Below are 17,147 nucleotides of genomic sequence, written 5' to 3' on the forward strand. Positions count from 1 at the left end.
CTCATAGTATTTTAAATGGTTAAATGTTCCTGTAGCTCAAACAATTGAGCATGTTGCTATAGAGACACCCAAGGTGATGGGATTCCCAGAGAATGCATGAACTACAAAATGCAGTGTAAGTCACTTTGGATAAAAGGCAAATGCATAAATGTAAATAAAAATTAATTAATTGTTAAGTGAATGACTCATCTTGTTAAGTTATAAGAACCTTCCGACAATACTGTTTCCGGGTTTAATCTTTAATACCTTTAATCTTTAGTCTATTACAGTCAATTATAATTCAGTTGTTATTATTATTTATACTAGAAGAAACTCTTTTGTTGATAAGCGCTTCTCATTAGAAGTCTGGGAAGATGGTCGGTGCATGTTTTGTTCCCAAATGCACGTTGCATTCTGAAACTCACAGCGAAATTATTTATTTAATTAAATCACAGCCCAAATTTGCAATTTGGTAATCATACTAAGCCATAACACAATTTTGGTTTTCTATTGATCAATCATGCAGCTCCACTGTCTGGCCAGGTTTTGGTATTGAGATAAAGGATCATGATGATGATTTTTTTCAGTAGTACTACAGAACACAGTGAGTGTATATTAGCACCTCTTGGACCCAGAAATGGTGACACATGACATCAGACATAACGTCCGGTTAGACAAAAAGAACTTGTAGCCACCTACTGGTGTAACTATGTGACCTATAGTGTGACTGAAAAATCTCTACCACTAATAAATGGACTGACAATGTGCAAACACAGACAAGCGAAGTGATGTAAACACTAAAAAGATCCAATGTTGTTGAACTAAATATGAATACTTGAAATGCTGTTTGGTCAATGTAATGTCAATGTAAACACAGTAATGTAATATACAATGTAATATTGTTTGAGTCTTGACTAAAATGGCTACAAATTAGATTAATTCCTGACTCAAGAGTCAAGAGGGTGTTTAATAACATATTGATGTGACTGGAATCTTGTGGCTCAATCAATGAAGGTCAGATGGTTGTCTAGATAGCTCCAAACCTATTTAACTCTAGTCAATGAGCGTGTGACCTTGTCAACTTTCAATAACACTGATTGGCTACAGCATTTTAAAAAATGTGAGTGGCTTGTTTCACAGAATATGTGACATTAAAAGATCAGTTTTTCATAGACCATATTTTCAGATTTTTTTCTAATATGTTTATTGCATAAATCGGGAATAGAAGCATTGTGGAAAAAATATTAATATAATTTGCGTATGTGTGTGTGAGTTTGTATGCATGGTTTATGTACACAATGTTGTATGACATTGGTCCTCATGATGATGACGTAATGTGTCCTTATAAACCAAATGACTTAAGAAACATATTAAACAGTGTTTTTTTGTTTTGTTTTTTTTTTAACAATAAAAAAAGACAATAGGTTTCTGTTTAGGGTTGGTTTAGGGGTAGGGGATAGAAAAGGTAAGTATGTGTGTGTGAATGTGATTATATGCATTTGCTTTCCAGTGAATCAGATATAGAGCTCAGAGATGTCGCCTGGAGCTGCTGTTGACCAGAACAAAGATATGTCTGTTCACAAGAGAGATGGCACTGACTCCCACTGACACCCAATACATATACACACATCACAGAAGAGATAACACACCTTCTCTGTGCTGCATGTCCCTAATTAAACTTTCTGACATTTGTGTGCGTCAAGAGTGCAATAAGATTTTCTGATCAAATCTCTATGACCGTGAGATCAGTATTTAAACTTATTAAATTGATTTAAATGGCCTTTGTTTCACCCATGCACCTCAGAGTGGCGTTTGAATTAACTAATTTCATTGATTTAATATTTTTATTTTCAAATAGTTACTAAAACAAAGGTAAGTGGAAAAGAGATGGCTTTGTAACACCATTCAAATATTCCATGAAAACATTGGTGTGTAAGAAATAACCTACTGGGTGACAGGGTGATCAGGACCCTACTTTATATAAGGCAGTTGTCAGTCCTGTCTTCCTGTGTCTTGTGTTTCCCCTCCACTCGTGCCCATATTTGTTTTTTTCCTGTTCCTGTCCTTGTTTAAGTTTATTAGTTCCTTAGTTCCAGGTGTGTGTCATTCATTATCTAGTTTACTTCTCTGTTTATAAGCCCTGTGTTCCCTGTGTCTGGTGTCAGCTGTTATTAGTCATTTCCTGTGTTCCGTGTCTCCTGCGACTCCTGTGTTCTAGCGTTTGGATGAATAAAAGTCTATGATTTGGAAAGATTCCCTTGTCTCCTCGTTCCCTTGCTCCAGAGGATCGTGACAGCAGTGGCTATTTGCACTAAGTGTAAATAGCGATAGATGCTATTTACACTGTGTAAATAGCAATTAGATGTTATTTACACTGTGCAAATAGCATATTTTCTTAGCGATATATACTAGTAGTGTTGTCACGGTACCAAAATTTCAGTATTCGGTACCGATACCAGTCAAAATCCACGGTTCTCGGTACCAATTTCGGTACCACATGCTAATAAAAAAAAACACACTATTTTTAATAATAAAGTCAAACAAAAATAAAAATTTACAAAAATCAATGCCATTCTTTATACTTTATTTAAATTGTGTTTCAAGTTTTTCCGCAAGTAATAAAAGTATGAAAAACAGTAAACAAGTTTCACCTAAATTTTATTTGTCTTTTAATTAATTAAATTTAAACACATTGTATTGTTTTGGTAAATAAAGGGGATTTACTATTAAAATTAAAATATGGAAGAAATATTGTGTGATTTCTTTAAAAAAAATAAATTAAAAAAATATATATATATATATATATATATATACATATATATATATAAAATTATATTTCTGGCACAATGTCTTTAAGATAAACTTTTATTTTGACGGGTTGCCGTGAATACCTTTACATTTCTGTGTGTAGCTATATGATATGACGCTGGTTTTACTCAATGAAACGGTAAAATGCTCGTGAGGGGACTCTCAGAGCAGTTCTGTAGATGTTGTTTATGTATTTATGTCCTCATTGAGACGGCAGATGATGAATCACCGCGAGCGTCACGCGCGCTTCAGTGTGTGTAGTAAAAGAAAAATCCGCGTCTCTGCCATTCATTCATTCACACAGAGACTCGCAGAACATGCGGGATTCATATTTGAATCGACTTTTGCGACTTAATATTTACAGATACTAGTCCACGTCGCGATTTGATTTAAGTGCAATGACCTACTTTTGATTAATTCATCCAAACTTGACAAATTCCGTGACATTCCGTGCTAAACTGTAAATTCCGTTTTATAACTGGATTCCGAGATTCCATCCGCGTTTTCTGCATCGCGAAATCATCGGGCCGTCTGGCGTCAAGAACCGGTACCATGGCGTTTTCATTTTTAGTATCGACTTGGTACCGAAGTACCGGGTCTTTGACAACACTAGATACTAGTTACACTAAGTGAAAATAGCAGCATTTTTTAACGACATGCTATTTACACTGTGTAAATAGCAATTAGATGTTATTTACACTGTGTAAATAGCAATTAGATGTTATTTACACTGTGTAAATAGCAATTAGATGTTATTTACACTGTGTAAATAGCAATTAGATGTTATTTACACTGTGCAAATAGCATATTTTCTTAGCGATATATACTAGTAGTGTTGTCACGGTACCAAAATTTCAGTATTCGGTACCGATACCAGTCAAAATCCACGGTTCTCGGTACCAATTTCGGTACCACATGCTAATAAAAAAACACACTATTTTTAATAATAAAGTCAAACAAAAATAAAAATTTACAAAAATCAATGCCATTCTTTATACTTTATTTAAATTGTGTTTCAAGTTTTTCCACAAGTAATAAAAGTATGAAAAACAGTTTCACCTAAATTTAATTTGTCTTTTAATTAATTAAATTTAAACACATTGTATTGTTTTGGTAAATAAAGGGGATTTACTATTAAAATTAAAATATGGAAGAAATATTGTGTGATTTCTTTAAAAAATTAATTTTAAAAATTATATATATATATATATATATATATATATATATATATATATATAAAATTATATTTCTGGCACAATGTCTTTAAGATAAACTTTTATTTTGACGGGTTGCCGTGAATACCTTTACATTTCTGTGTGTAGCTATATGATATGACGCTGGTTTTACTCAATGAAACGGTAAAATGCTCGTGAGGGGACTCTCAGAGCAGTTCTGTAGATGTTGTTTATGTATTTATGTCCTCATTGAGACGGCAGATGATGAATCACCGCGAGCGTCACGCGCGCTTCAGTGTGTGTAGTAAAAAAAAGAAAAAATCCGCGTCTCTGCCATTCATTCATTCACACAGAGACTCGCAGAACATGCGGGATTCATATTTGAATCGACTTTTGCGGCTTAATATTTACAGATACTAGTCCACGTCGCGATTTGATTTAAGTGCAATGACCTACTTTTGATTAATTCATCCAAACTTGACAAATTCCGTGACATTCCGTGCTAAACTGTAAATTCCGTTTTTATAACTGGATTCCGAGATTCCATCCGCGTTTTCTGCATCGCGGAAATCATCGGGCCGTACGCGTCAAGAACCGGTACCATGACGTTTTCATTTTTTTAGTATCGACTTGGTACCGAAGTACCGGGTCTTTTGACAACACTAGATACTAGTTACACTAAGTGAAAATAGCAGTATTTTTTAACGACATGCTATTTACACTAAGTGCACATAGCTATAGATTCTATAGACCAATTTCGTGTAGACGTCACGTCACTAGCAGCTGTGCGCTTTGTGGTGGCAGAAACACACGGTAACAAGCGGAGTGAAACGGGAAAAATCCACAGAATAAGAGATAGGAAAATGTATTTTTGTGCCTTTGGATGTCAGAATCGGAATGCAAATCATTTTTATAGAATACTGTCGTCAAAAACGCCATTTGAAGCTAAACGCAGACGTTTAAACAGACAGACTAAGGAATGAAACCTGCTATGATTTAAGCATAAATTTGATTTAAACAATTGGTCTACATAATATTCACATATGCAGTTCATTGGGAACATATTATATTTGCCCTACAGTTACAGCATGAAATATTATTTAAACATTTTACATTTTACATTTAACGTTACCTTTTGTCTCACAATTCTTTTTTGAGACTTTTTTTCTCGCAAATGCAACTTTATATTTCGTATTTCGGACTTTATAACTCGATTTAACTCAACAATAGCGAGTTTGTCCATTCTGAGGGGGAAAAAAAGCCAGAAGTGTGGGATCTAAACTCAAAAGAGAGAATGACGAATTGATTTTTCTTATCAGAATTGCGAGATATAATCTCAGAATTACGAGAATAAAGTCAGAATTTTGACATTTTAACACTGCTGCCACTGCCAGACAAAAAACCGACGACAGTTGTGGTTAAACGAGATAAACCGAGTGGACTGGACAGAAACGATTGTCAAAAATGCTCGTGTTTGCAGCGCACACTTCTTATCAGAAAAGGTTCAATAAAGTATTGTCTTTTGTTGTTATGGGTGGATCTAAAAATGTCTTATACATCTCACGTCCATTAAAGTTAACCTTCCCTGCTGAAAAAAACAATAGAACCCTGCCCAAAACACAATAGAAAATGTAATGGTTTTAATGGAAACTATAATGGTGTCTACTGGTATGTGATGGCTTCTATTGGTGGGATGTTAAATCCTAAAAAAGGGTTTATTTACACTGTTAAAATGGCAAGATTTTCTGCTATTTATATACTGCTTATTGCAAACAGTGGCAATTATCTGCACCTCAGTATTGTAGTACATTATAAAACAGTAAGCAAAAATAACGTATTGAGTGTAAATTTTTATTTTAATTCAAATTATTAAATGGATGCCACCTTACTGGGACAATAAAACCCTCCCTACACCTACCCTAACCCTACCCGATACTTTATTTTCAACTTTTTGATTATTTCCTTAATTTTTATTGAAAATAAATGCCTTTCCGATGCGATGAGATTTGAAAAGGGAGGAAAAAAGTTCGGCAAAAGGCGGGTTCGAACTCGGGTTGATTGCGTCAAAAAGTACACTCCTTACTACCTACGCCACTAAAACTGATGTTGAACGTGCATCTTTCTTCTATGTTGACTATACCAATCACACTTTGGTGGGCGGAGTTAGTGTAAATAGACACTCCAAATATGGCAATGCACATGAAATATTGATTTGAGTTTAAATTATTTTATTATATGGGAAAGATAACAGGGAGTGATACAAATACTAGCTCAGCTATGTTGGAAATCAGTTGGAAATCGTTAACCACAGTCAAAAGGATTTATCAAATAGGTAATAATCAGTGATGTTTTTTCTTGTTTCTTTGTCTTCACAGCTTGCAATGTGACCATTCACAACCGCTGCCGTGACACACTGGCCAACTGCGCCAAAATGAAACAGAAGGTAAGAGATAATTAACGAATGGTCATAACACTGAGCTGGTGGCCAAATGTTTGTCTGTTTGGCATATAAAATATCAAAAATTAACAGTTTCACATTGGATGAAAGGTTATGATATTTTGTAATAAAGGCAACAAGGTGATCAGATATGCAGGGAGCTAGTGTTTTTATGGAATCCAATAATACAGACTGATAAATGCCAACTAATTGTCCTGTAATAACTAATAGTTAATAGAGTAGACTTTCATAACATACTGACACCTAGAGGTAGCATAGAAAACCCTAGTTAAAGGGTTAGTTCACCCAAAAATGAAAATTCTGTCATTTACTGACTCATGTTGTTCCAAACCCATATGACTTTGGATAGTCTTTAAAACACAGATGAAGAAATTGTTATATAATGAAATCTGAGAGATTTCTTTCACACTGTAGCTCAGGGGTTCTCAACTCAGGCCGTTGAGGTCAACTTTTTTGCAGAGTTTAGCACTAACCTTGATGAAACTCAACTGCCTGTAATTTTCTAGTCATCCTGAAGATCTTGATTAGCTTGTTCAGATGTGCATTATTAGGGTTGGAACTAAACTTGAGGGCCAGAGTTGAGAACCCCTGCTGTGGGTACTTATGGCTGAGAATAAGTAAGGAGTACTCCCAGTATTTCTAACTAGGACTTCTGTTTAACTTGATTTAGTTTAGTAAATCTTATGTGAATTAAGGAAATGAGTTTGCCCAATTTTTGAGTCAACAAATTAGTTTTTTTTAGTGTATGAGGTAGGGCTGGACAATAATTCGATATCAGTATGTATCGCGATATTTTTTTTTTCAAAAACGGTGATTTTAAACGCATTTCCGATATTTTGATATACATTACTAGTGTTTCCCATACATTGATTTATTGGGATGGGATGATAGAAATAATACTTTTATTTAGCAAGGATGATATAAATTGATCAAAAGTGATGATAAAGACATTTATAATGTTACAAAAGATTTCTATTTAAGATAGACGCTGTTCTTCTGAACTTTCTATTCATCAAAGAAACCTGAAAAAAAATTCTACTCCGCTGTTTTCGACATAAGAATAAATGTTTTTTCAGCAGCAAATCAGAATTTTAGAATGATTTCTGAAGAATCATGTGACTGGAGAAATGAAGCTAAAAATTCAGCTTTGAAATCACAGGAATAACTTGCATTTTAAAATATTTTCAAATAGAAAACAGTTATTTTAAATGGTAATAATATTTCAAAATGTTACTGTTTTTGCTGTATTTTTGATCAAATATATGCAGGCTTGGTGAGCAGAAGAGAATTCTTTAAAAAACTAAAATCTTGACTGGTAGTGTATGTTAGCTTATAGATTGAAGTTAAATATATTAATATTAATAAGGTGAGTCTGAGATGTTTATTTGACAGTGATTTCACATCTCTTGTTTGTATGAAGGCTAAATACAAATAAAAGGTGAACATTAATTTATTTGTGCTGTTTTTCCCCCCCTAAAATATTATATAGTTTAGTAGGAGGAGTTCATAGACTTGGCAAATTCAGATTCAGACAAAGTCCAGCCCTAGTATGAGGGGAAAGTTTAGGATATTTTGCTAATTATATTATATTGCATTGCCTAGTTTCTCAAATGGTTGAATCTGTGTGATTCTTTAATTGCATTAATTCATATGAAATCATATAACATATTAATGAATTGTAGCAACAGAGGCTGGCTCTGGTCAGGAACGCCGCAACTTTACATAATGTGGCCCTCCGCAGCAAAAGTGAGTTCCTCTCTTTCATATCTCACATCTTTTTATCTAATATTTATGGCTTTTTTTTTTCTTTCTCATGACCGATTCCTGTCACTAATTCATAATAATAATAATAACACAACTTCTTTAAACCAATATCTTGTCAGTGAGCAGTTGCAGTACAGGCTGTAGTGTCATTTGATGTGGAATTTTGATAGTTACAGTATGTTGCAGTGGTGGTTAAACAGTATCTTCTCATTAAAGAAAAGCTTTTATTCAGGAATGTGTTTTCCTTTGCCAGATCCAATACTGAAGGAGAGGCCGAGTTCAGCCATTTACCCATCAGAGACACTGAGACAGTCTTTCCTCGGTTCCCGCAAAGGGCGCTCCACTCTGTCGCTCAACAAGAGTGTCTCCACCAATAACATTGCAGGGTAAAGAATCTGATCACTGATCACAGACATGGACAATGTGTGTTAATTATGTTCATTTTTTGTGTTGTATTAAGGGGAAAGATTACTTCTCTATTAGTGTGTTTGAATTAAATATCATGTCAATGATATTCATAAAGTTTATGTAATGACAGAGTGACGTTAACTTAAAGAATTAACTGATGAAAGGTCGCTAAACACAAAGTCTTTGTGGCTCTCAACAGTGTTCGGCAGCAGCATCTCTGTAGCAAACATGTAGGTTTTTCTTTTTCAAAAACACAGTTGTTACTACCTTGCTACTCTGAAATGTCACTTAGCTTTTCAGTTGCGATGTAATTTTATTGATAAAAGGATAGTTCACCCAAAAATGAAAATTCTGTCGTTACTCACCCTCATGTCGTTCCAAACCCGTAAGACCTTCACTCATCTTTGGAACACAAATTAAGATATTTTTGATCAAATCTGGGAGCTTTCTGACCCTCCGTAGACAGCAACACAACTACCACGTTCAAGGCTCATTGAGATTTCCTCAAATTTACCACAAAAAATTTTAAGACTCCCTTGGTGCCACCTTTGCTGCTTGGCCACTAATTTTCTGAAATATTTTTCAGAGTATCTTTTTTTACCATGATGTACATTGTTACATGAGAGTTATGTTTTTACAGCCCCTCTACAAAGTCCTCATGCTTGCTTGTTTTTGATTTTCTAACAGAAGTCTAAATGATGATTCTCCTGTCGGACTGAGGCGGATTCTGTCTCACTCCACAGACTCTCTGAACTTCAGGAACAGAGCCATGTCCATGGAATCCCTTAATGATGAAGGTACAACTCAAGACATTCACAAAACAGAATGAAAATGGGAAGGCATATATAAAGTTTGCTGTGTTCTTACAAACATTTCTACAGGAGAAATGTATTATGCATCAATGCTGGAGGAGCTGGAGAAGGATGGGAAGGATTTTGAGGCAGATTCCTGGAGTCTGGCTGTGGACTCTTCTTATCTACAGTCTCACCGCAAAGATGTCATCAAGAGACAAGACGTCATATATGGTGAGACTTCTTTTATTTTTCAGACCTTTTTAAAGTCATGGACCTTTGTGTCACGGGTGGGAGGACGAAGACTCAAGTGCTGGCAAAAGGAATCTTCTTTATTTACAAATTATAAAAACAAACACAAACACAACTGAAACCACCCCGAAGGGGAAAACGCCAGAATAACACAACCACTGAAAACAAGACATACACAAGGCACAGGGCAGACATAGGTAACAGGCATACCTGGTACAAAAGTGAGACGAACGCGAGCAGAACAGAAAACACAGGGAGCTTAAGAAGGGACAGCAATCAGGAACACAGCTGGGGCAAATCAAACAATAATGAGGTGAGTGGAGTTTGGGGAATTGAATCCGGGAGACAGTGACCTCTGGTGGTGAGAGGGAGCATCGTGGACCCGGATTCATGACAGGACCCCCCCTCTAAGGAATGGCTTCCAGACATTTCCAAGCACCCAACCAGGGGATGGCCAGGCGGAACGGAGCAGGGAAGGGAGGGATGGGGGCCAGGTCCATGTGCTGGTGGGGGACCTGGGGACTGAGGCAGCGCCGGCGGGATGGGGACCCAGGGCAGAACCAGCGGCCACCACAGCAGTGTGTGCGGAGCTGCCACCCTGAAACGGGCAATGGCTGGCTCCGCTGCTTGAGCCTTGTGAGCAGGCGCCGCCGCCGCCTCGGGAGGATCATGAGCGGGCGCCGCCGCCGAGAGGAACGTGAGCGGACACCGCCGCCTGAACCTTGTGTGCGGGCACCGCCGCCGAGAGGAACGTGAGCGAACACCGCCGCCGGAGAATCGAGCTTTGTGAGCGGACACCGCCGCCGAGAGGAACGTGAGCGGACACCGCCGCCTGAACCTTGTGTGCGGACACCGCCGCCTGGAACCCTGTGAGGATCGTGAGCGCCACCGCCGCTGGAACCTTGTGAGGATCGTGAGCGCCACCGCCGCCTGAACCTTGTGCGGACACCGCCTCGGGAACCCTGTGTGCGGACACCGCCGCTGGGATCCTGTGAGGATCGTGAGCGGCCACCGCCGCCTCGGGAACCTTGTGTGCGGACACCGCCGCCTCGGGAACCCTGTGTGCGGACACCGCCTCGGGAACCCTGTGTGCGGACACCGCCGCCTGAACCCTGTGTGCGGACACCGCCGCCTGGGAACCTTGTGTGCGGACACCGCCTCGGGAACCCTGTGCGGACACCGCCGCCTGGAACCCTGTGTGCGGACACCGCCTCGGGAGGACCGCGAGCAGACACTGCCGCCTGAACCCTGTGTGCGGACACCGCCGCTGAACCCTGTGTGCGGACACCGCCACTGGAACCTTGTGTGCGGACTCCGCCGCCTGGAGGACCGCGAGCGGACACCGCCGCCTCGGGAACCCTGTGTGCGGACACCGCCGCCTGAACCCTGTGTGCGGACACCGCCGCCTGAACCCTGTGTGCGGACACCGCCGCCTCGGGAACCTTGTGTGCGGACACCGCCGCCTCTGGGATCCTGTGAGGATCGTGAGCGGCCACCGCCGCCTCGGGAGGACCGCGAGCGGACACCGCCGCCTCGTGAACCTTGTGTGCGGACTCCGCCGCCTCGGGAGGACCGCGAGCGGACACCGCCGCTGAACCTTGTGTGCGGACACCGCCGCTGAACCTTGTGTGCGGGCACCGCCGCTGGGATCCTGTGAGATCGTGAGCGCCACCGCCGCTGACAATCTTGAACGGCCACCGCCGCCTCGGGAACCTTGTGTGCGGACACCGCCGCCGGGATCCTGTGAGGATCGTGAGCGGCCACCGCCGCTGGGACAATCTTGAACGCCACCGCCGCTGGGACAATCTTGAACGGCCACCGCCGCCGAGCTTTGTGTACGGGCACCGCCGCTGAACCCTGTGTGCGGACACCGCCGCTGGAACCTTGTGTGCGGACACCGCCGCCGACCTTGTGTGCGGACACCGCCGCTGGAACCTTGTGTGCGGACACCGCCGCTGACGATCGTGAGCGGCTACCGCCGCCGACGATCGTGAGCGGGCACCGCCGCCGAGCTTTGTGAGCGGGCACGCCGCCTCGAGAGGATCGTGAGCGGGCACCGCCGCCGGGAGCTTTGTGAGCGGGCGCCGCCTCAGGAGCTTTGTGAGCGGGCGCCGCCGCCTCAGGAGCTTTGTGAGCGGGCGCCGCCTCAGGAGCTTTGTGAGCGGGCGCCGCCTCGAGAGGATCGTGAGCGGGCACCGCCGCCGACGATCGTGAGCGGGCACCGCCGCCTCGAGAGGATCGTGAGCGGGCACCGCCGCCGAGCTTTGTGAGCGGGCACCGCCGCCGAGAGGATCGTGAGCGGGCACCGCCGCCGAGCTTTTGTGCGGGCACCGCCGCTTCGGGACGATCGTGAGCGGGCACCGCCGCTTCGGGAACCTTGTGAGCGGGCGCGGGAGCCCTGTGAGCGGGAACCGCCGCTCTCCTCACCGACATCAGCAGAGGATCCTCAACGCTGCGTCTCAGCCCGGGGCGCCCAAAGAAAAACCCCGAGATTTTGGAAGTGGCTGGCACGATCCGAGGAGGTTCTGGGGCAACAGCCCAGACTGGGAGGGGGGCACCCTCCCGCAGCTCCACCTCCTTCAAGTAGATGACGTGGTCGACCATCTCCCAATAGGACCACGTATCTAGCTCCCCCAGCTCCTCCCGGTTGACAGGCTCATCCAGGCCCGCTAAAAACAGGTGGATGAGGGTGCTCCCTCTAATCCCCAGCTCCTGGCCTACCTCGAAGAGGTCTTCGGCGTAACACCCAAAAGGGCGATTGTCTTGTGGGCAAGGATGCGGCCCACTGGCTGGGGCCTGGTTCCTCTGTCGACCAGGAGCTGGGTACAAGAAGATTCCCATTGCCGCTGAGTCTTCAAATGTGTCGCGTTCGTACTGTCACGGGTGGGAGGACGAAGACTCAAGTGCTGGCAAAAGGAATCTTCTTTATTTACAAATTATAAAAACAAACACAAACACAACTGAAACCACCCCGAAGGGGAAAACGCCAGAATAACACAACCACTGAAAACAAGACATACACAAGGCACAGGGCAGACATAGGTAACAGGCATACCTGGTACAAAAGTGAGACGAACGCGAGCAGAACAGAAAACACAGGGAGCTTAAGAAGGGACAGCAATCAGGAACACAGCTGGGGCAAATCAAACAATAATGAGGTGAGTGGAGTTTGGGGAATTGAATCCGGGAGACAGTGACCTCTGGTGGTGAGAGGGAGCATCGTGGACCCGGATTCATGACACTTTGGACACATTTATACTGTCTGCTAGTTCTGGGATGGATCTTATGTTGTTACATGCATGCAAACCTCAAAAACACTTATAGATGTTTGGTATCTGATTTGGGTTGCTTAGTACAGCATATCTAAATGCTGTCCACACCTGATTAAATCTTAAACACTTGTATCTGAGTCTTCTCTTACTTTTCTCGGCATTTCACAACACATCAGTTGTTGATTGCATGGGAATTTCTACATGTGAATAATGAAGGGAGTATGCATGTGTCACCATTGGCAAGTGAGCAATAAGTGTGTGGGCGATTAATATTACATGATTTGATGTAGTTGTTTACTATATCAGTTTCGTAAGGTTGCACAGTTGCGCAACATGTCAAGTGATCTACCGGGCAAATAAGTTTTGGCTCTGGTGAGGAGTTAAGGTCTATTTAGTCTCGCGTAGCCAGACCTTCAGACTGACAGCTGAAGGTCTGGAATCCATGGCAGCTTTCATTGGCCAAGGTCCGCCCATGAGGCCGTTTTAGCGACATGTGAAACAACCAATCACAGTTCATTTCGTTCAGCGTCACGTTTCGGGCTGTGGAAATATCGCCACAATAACAGTAAAACTCTCGGACGTATTTTAAAGATTCTATGCCGTGAACTTTAAATATTTCACATACTTTTGAAAATCCAATTAACAGTTGTAAACTCGAGGGCTTTCTTCTTTCGTGAGGGGGTTTGGAGTCATGGCATCTTTGTTTCGAGGCGGAACGTTAAAGAACGCAACACACACGTCTCCCGGAAATCCTGTATAATTCAACCAATCCGACAACTTTAAACTCCTGAAGTGTTTCCAGCTAAGTGTGCCATATGCATCAAATGTTTAGCCAATGGTCCGTGGGCGTAACTTGAGAGAAAAATGTGGACTGCTCTCCATGTCAGTGTTTCCAAACCTTGGTCCTGAGTTATCCCCAACTGTATACCGTCTCTCTTATCTGACACATTTAAGATATTTAAGTCTCTGTTTACAAGCTGGTGAGTTTAATCGTGTGACTAGAAACAGACAATACAAAAAAAAAGATTGTCAAAATATTGGATCTGTGCATAATCCTTAGTGTAGATGCATCCTTTGTACTATCAGGTTTGTACTGTGATGTCTGTGATTTTCCATAAATCAATGCATCTGTGTCTTTCAGAGCTGATTCAGACAGAGCTGAATCATGTGCGAACGCTGCGGATCATGGAGGGGGTGTTTCGCAGAGGAATGCTGGAAGAGGTGTTGATGGAGATGGGTGTAGTTCACGCCATCTTTCCCTGCTTAGATCAGCTGCTGTCTATTCACTTCAATTTCCTGAGCCAACTACTGCAGAGAAGAAACAATAGCCTAGCACCCAGCAGCACCCGCAACTTCACCATTCAAAAGCTGGGAGATATACTGGTGGAGCAGGTGAACTTCTGAAATACAGCATACATTATAATAGTTGGTACTTGCTATAGCAATTACAGTTCTTAATGCATAATTACTAGCAACTAACCATAAACCAAACCCTAATCCTATAGTTGTCCTATGTTGTTAATAATTATTTGGCCAAAAAGCACATCGTTCCTGTAGCACTTTTTGAGGATTGTCGTATAGAACTAGAACTAAATTGATTAGTTCAAATTAAAGAACAAATGCCGTAAGCCTGGAATTTCCTGCCAATTGCTGACCGACAGCTCAAAATTTAAATCAATATTGTAAATTGATAGTAGTGAATCAGATAAGGCAAGAACACAGTATTTTTTTTTTTTGTGATCAACTTTTCATTGTCTTTCAAATATAAACAAACGGTCGAGGAAGAAGGAATAACATAGAGAGGTAACAATAAAGAGAGAAAATAAGCAAAGAACACAGATTTTTTTAAGCACTCTTTCAATAATGGAAGTCTTCATTTTTGACCAACAAAATCTTCCATTTTATATCTTCACGATAGAAAATGTTATGACTTTCAAAGCCTGTTTATCAAAATTTTTACACATTTTGTTTTCTCTCATATTTTCAAGACTGTGGGAACCCTGGACCTGGGCTCTCAAACACATAAACTAACTAATTTTACTATCCGCTAAACATATTACTGTAGTCACTAAATAAGAAATATTCGAAAACATGGTCTTAGAATTTATGTATGATGTAAATATCAAAGTGAATTTGTGGAATATCAAGGAGAATTGCATTTTTAAGCACATTGCATAAGACTTTTTTAGGGTCATCAATTAAATAGGCATAGAATTTTCTTTATGTATTTCTTTTTTTATTTATTTTGCCTCAGCAATAGATATAAACATGGACTAAACATGCTCATATGGGCACAGTAATACCTTGCACCCTTCAAGGTGTGAGTGAGCAGACCTTTACTGAATTTTCTTTGCTTCAGTTCTCAGGTCAGAATGCAGAAGAGATGAGGAAATGCTACGTTGAATTCTGCAGTCGACACCTGAAAGCTGTGAAACTCTATAAAGAGTTGCTGGCCCGCGATAAGAGGTTCCAGCAGTTCATACGGGTGAGGGTACAGCCAGAAAAAGACATGCTTGTCAGCATAAGGTTCCAGTTATTTTTTTGTTTATTGCCTATAATGTTTTTAATAAAATTACATATTTGTTTTACTATCAAGCGGGTAAGCAGAGGTTCTTTACTGCGTCGCCATGGTGTCCAAGAGTGCATCTTACTCGTCACTCAGCGCATCACTAAATACCCTGTACTTATCAAGCGCATACTAGACAACACTAAAGGTGAGACTATACTCAGACATGTACTCAAAAATTACAGCCAGTCCTGGTTTGATCATGTAAAACTAAAGTCTGGCCAAACTGAATTCTTGTTTTGCACTGCATGATTTTGTTTGATGTGCAATTATGGACAGCATTGTCATACTTTTTATGAATTATTATGGAATTAAACCACACCATGTTAATTCGTCTGGCCAGTTAATTCATTTCCCCCCATTTCTGTCACAGATGGACTTTTGGTTCCTTGCCACTGTTGCCTCTAGCTTTCTTGGTTGGGTACACTTAATATTCAGCAATATTGTTGAATTGACTATGCAGATGATATGGAACTGAATATTTGCAAGAATTAATTAATGACATATTTTATACTTTTATTAGTTTTTTTTTTAATTATAACAAATCACACAGTAGCTACAGTACATTTTACGTGCACCCAAATAACCTGTTAGTAATTGGATTGATGGCTCATTCAAATTGAAAAGCCTTCATGAAAACATCTGAATCGATCCAATCAGATTGAAAGACATGAAATAATCTGATAAATAGGAAACAACCAAGCATCTTCTAAATGAAATAAAAAAAAAACCTTGTATCTTGTATAGTGTCGTGATGCATATTTACTAGAGCCATTTCTGTTTACAGATGTTTAACTTCTTATGAACTTGCATGTTTATTTACATCTTACAAACTTGACAGTGAGGAGACTGAATATTTAATCAATATTTACTATTAAAAGCTTTCATGACATTTGTCAGCTTTCCTTTTAGGTATGTCATTTCACTACTGATTCCTACATTTCACTACTGATTATACCCTGTATGATTGTGTATGTGACAAATAATAAAGAACCAACCTTGTCATCAAGGCAAAAATGAAGTTTTCTTCTAAATACATAAATGGACATGCAAACAAAAATGTCAGTCATACTGCAAAGTTTAGGGTTTATATAAACAGAACCTTCAGAATCTAAAATCAGACTGAATTCATTTGGATTGACAAAAATTAGTGCATATACATAATATACCTATTACCTAGCGTGTCATCCTTTTATGTGAAACACTTCAGTTGAATTACTTCATGAAAATGCGAAAGAGAAAGGGAGCCTAGCGCTCATCAACCACCTAGTTCCAGGAAACAGTCCTGGGTCAGATACGATTCCCTTACTCTGATATGAGGTGATCTGAGAACAGATTTGATTTGATTTCACAGGTAATGAAGAAGAGAGTAAATCAATGGCTGACTCTCTGACGCTGATCCGGGAGCTGCTGTGTTCCGTGGACCAGCAGGTTCAAGAGTTAGAGCGAGCACAGCGTTTGCAGGAGATCCAGTCTCGTCTGGACCCACGAGCTGAGACGAAAGTTAAGGGTGGAGGAGTGTTTGGTGGAGGAGAGCTGCTGCGCCGTAGACTCATTCATGAGGGAGCACTGCTCTGGAAGACTGCTCAAGGCTCCAGACTCAAAGGTGCCATTAGGGTTTATGTGTGTGAGCGAGTAAGTGAAATAGTTGGTAAAAGGGCAGATTTATCAGTA

The 17,147-nt window shown here is 40.9% G+C and overlaps 1 protein-coding gene across 1 annotated transcript in view; it reads left to right on the plus strand.

The window, feature by feature from the left end:
* The window catches only part of arhgef2 (rho/rac guanine nucleotide exchange factor (GEF) 2), a 45,785-nt gene that overhangs the window by 18,970 nt on the left and 9,668 nt on the right, over window positions 1–17,147 (plus strand). Inside the window, exons 3-11 of the mRNA XM_058746816.1 lie at window positions 6,338–6,405; window positions 8,103–8,166; window positions 8,438–8,570; window positions 9,280–9,389; window positions 9,474–9,617; window positions 14,049–14,299; window positions 15,267–15,392; window positions 15,504–15,621; window positions 16,828–17,079. Of these exons, the coding sequence (XP_058602799.1) occupies window positions 6,338–6,405; window positions 8,103–8,166; window positions 8,438–8,570; window positions 9,280–9,389; window positions 9,474–9,617; window positions 14,049–14,299; window positions 15,267–15,392; window positions 15,504–15,621; window positions 16,828–17,079 (1,266 nt within the window). The remainder of the gene's footprint in view (window positions 1–6,337; window positions 6,406–8,102; window positions 8,167–8,437; window positions 8,571–9,279; window positions 9,390–9,473; window positions 9,618–14,048; window positions 14,300–15,266; window positions 15,393–15,503; window positions 15,622–16,827; window positions 17,080–17,147) is intronic.

This window comes from Onychostoma macrolepis, chromosome 16 (genome assembly GCF_012432095.1).
Source record: "Onychostoma macrolepis isolate SWU-2019 chromosome 16, ASM1243209v1, whole genome shotgun sequence".
Classification (NCBI taxonomy): Eukaryota; Metazoa; Chordata; class Actinopteri; order Cypriniformes; family Cyprinidae; genus Onychostoma; species Onychostoma macrolepis.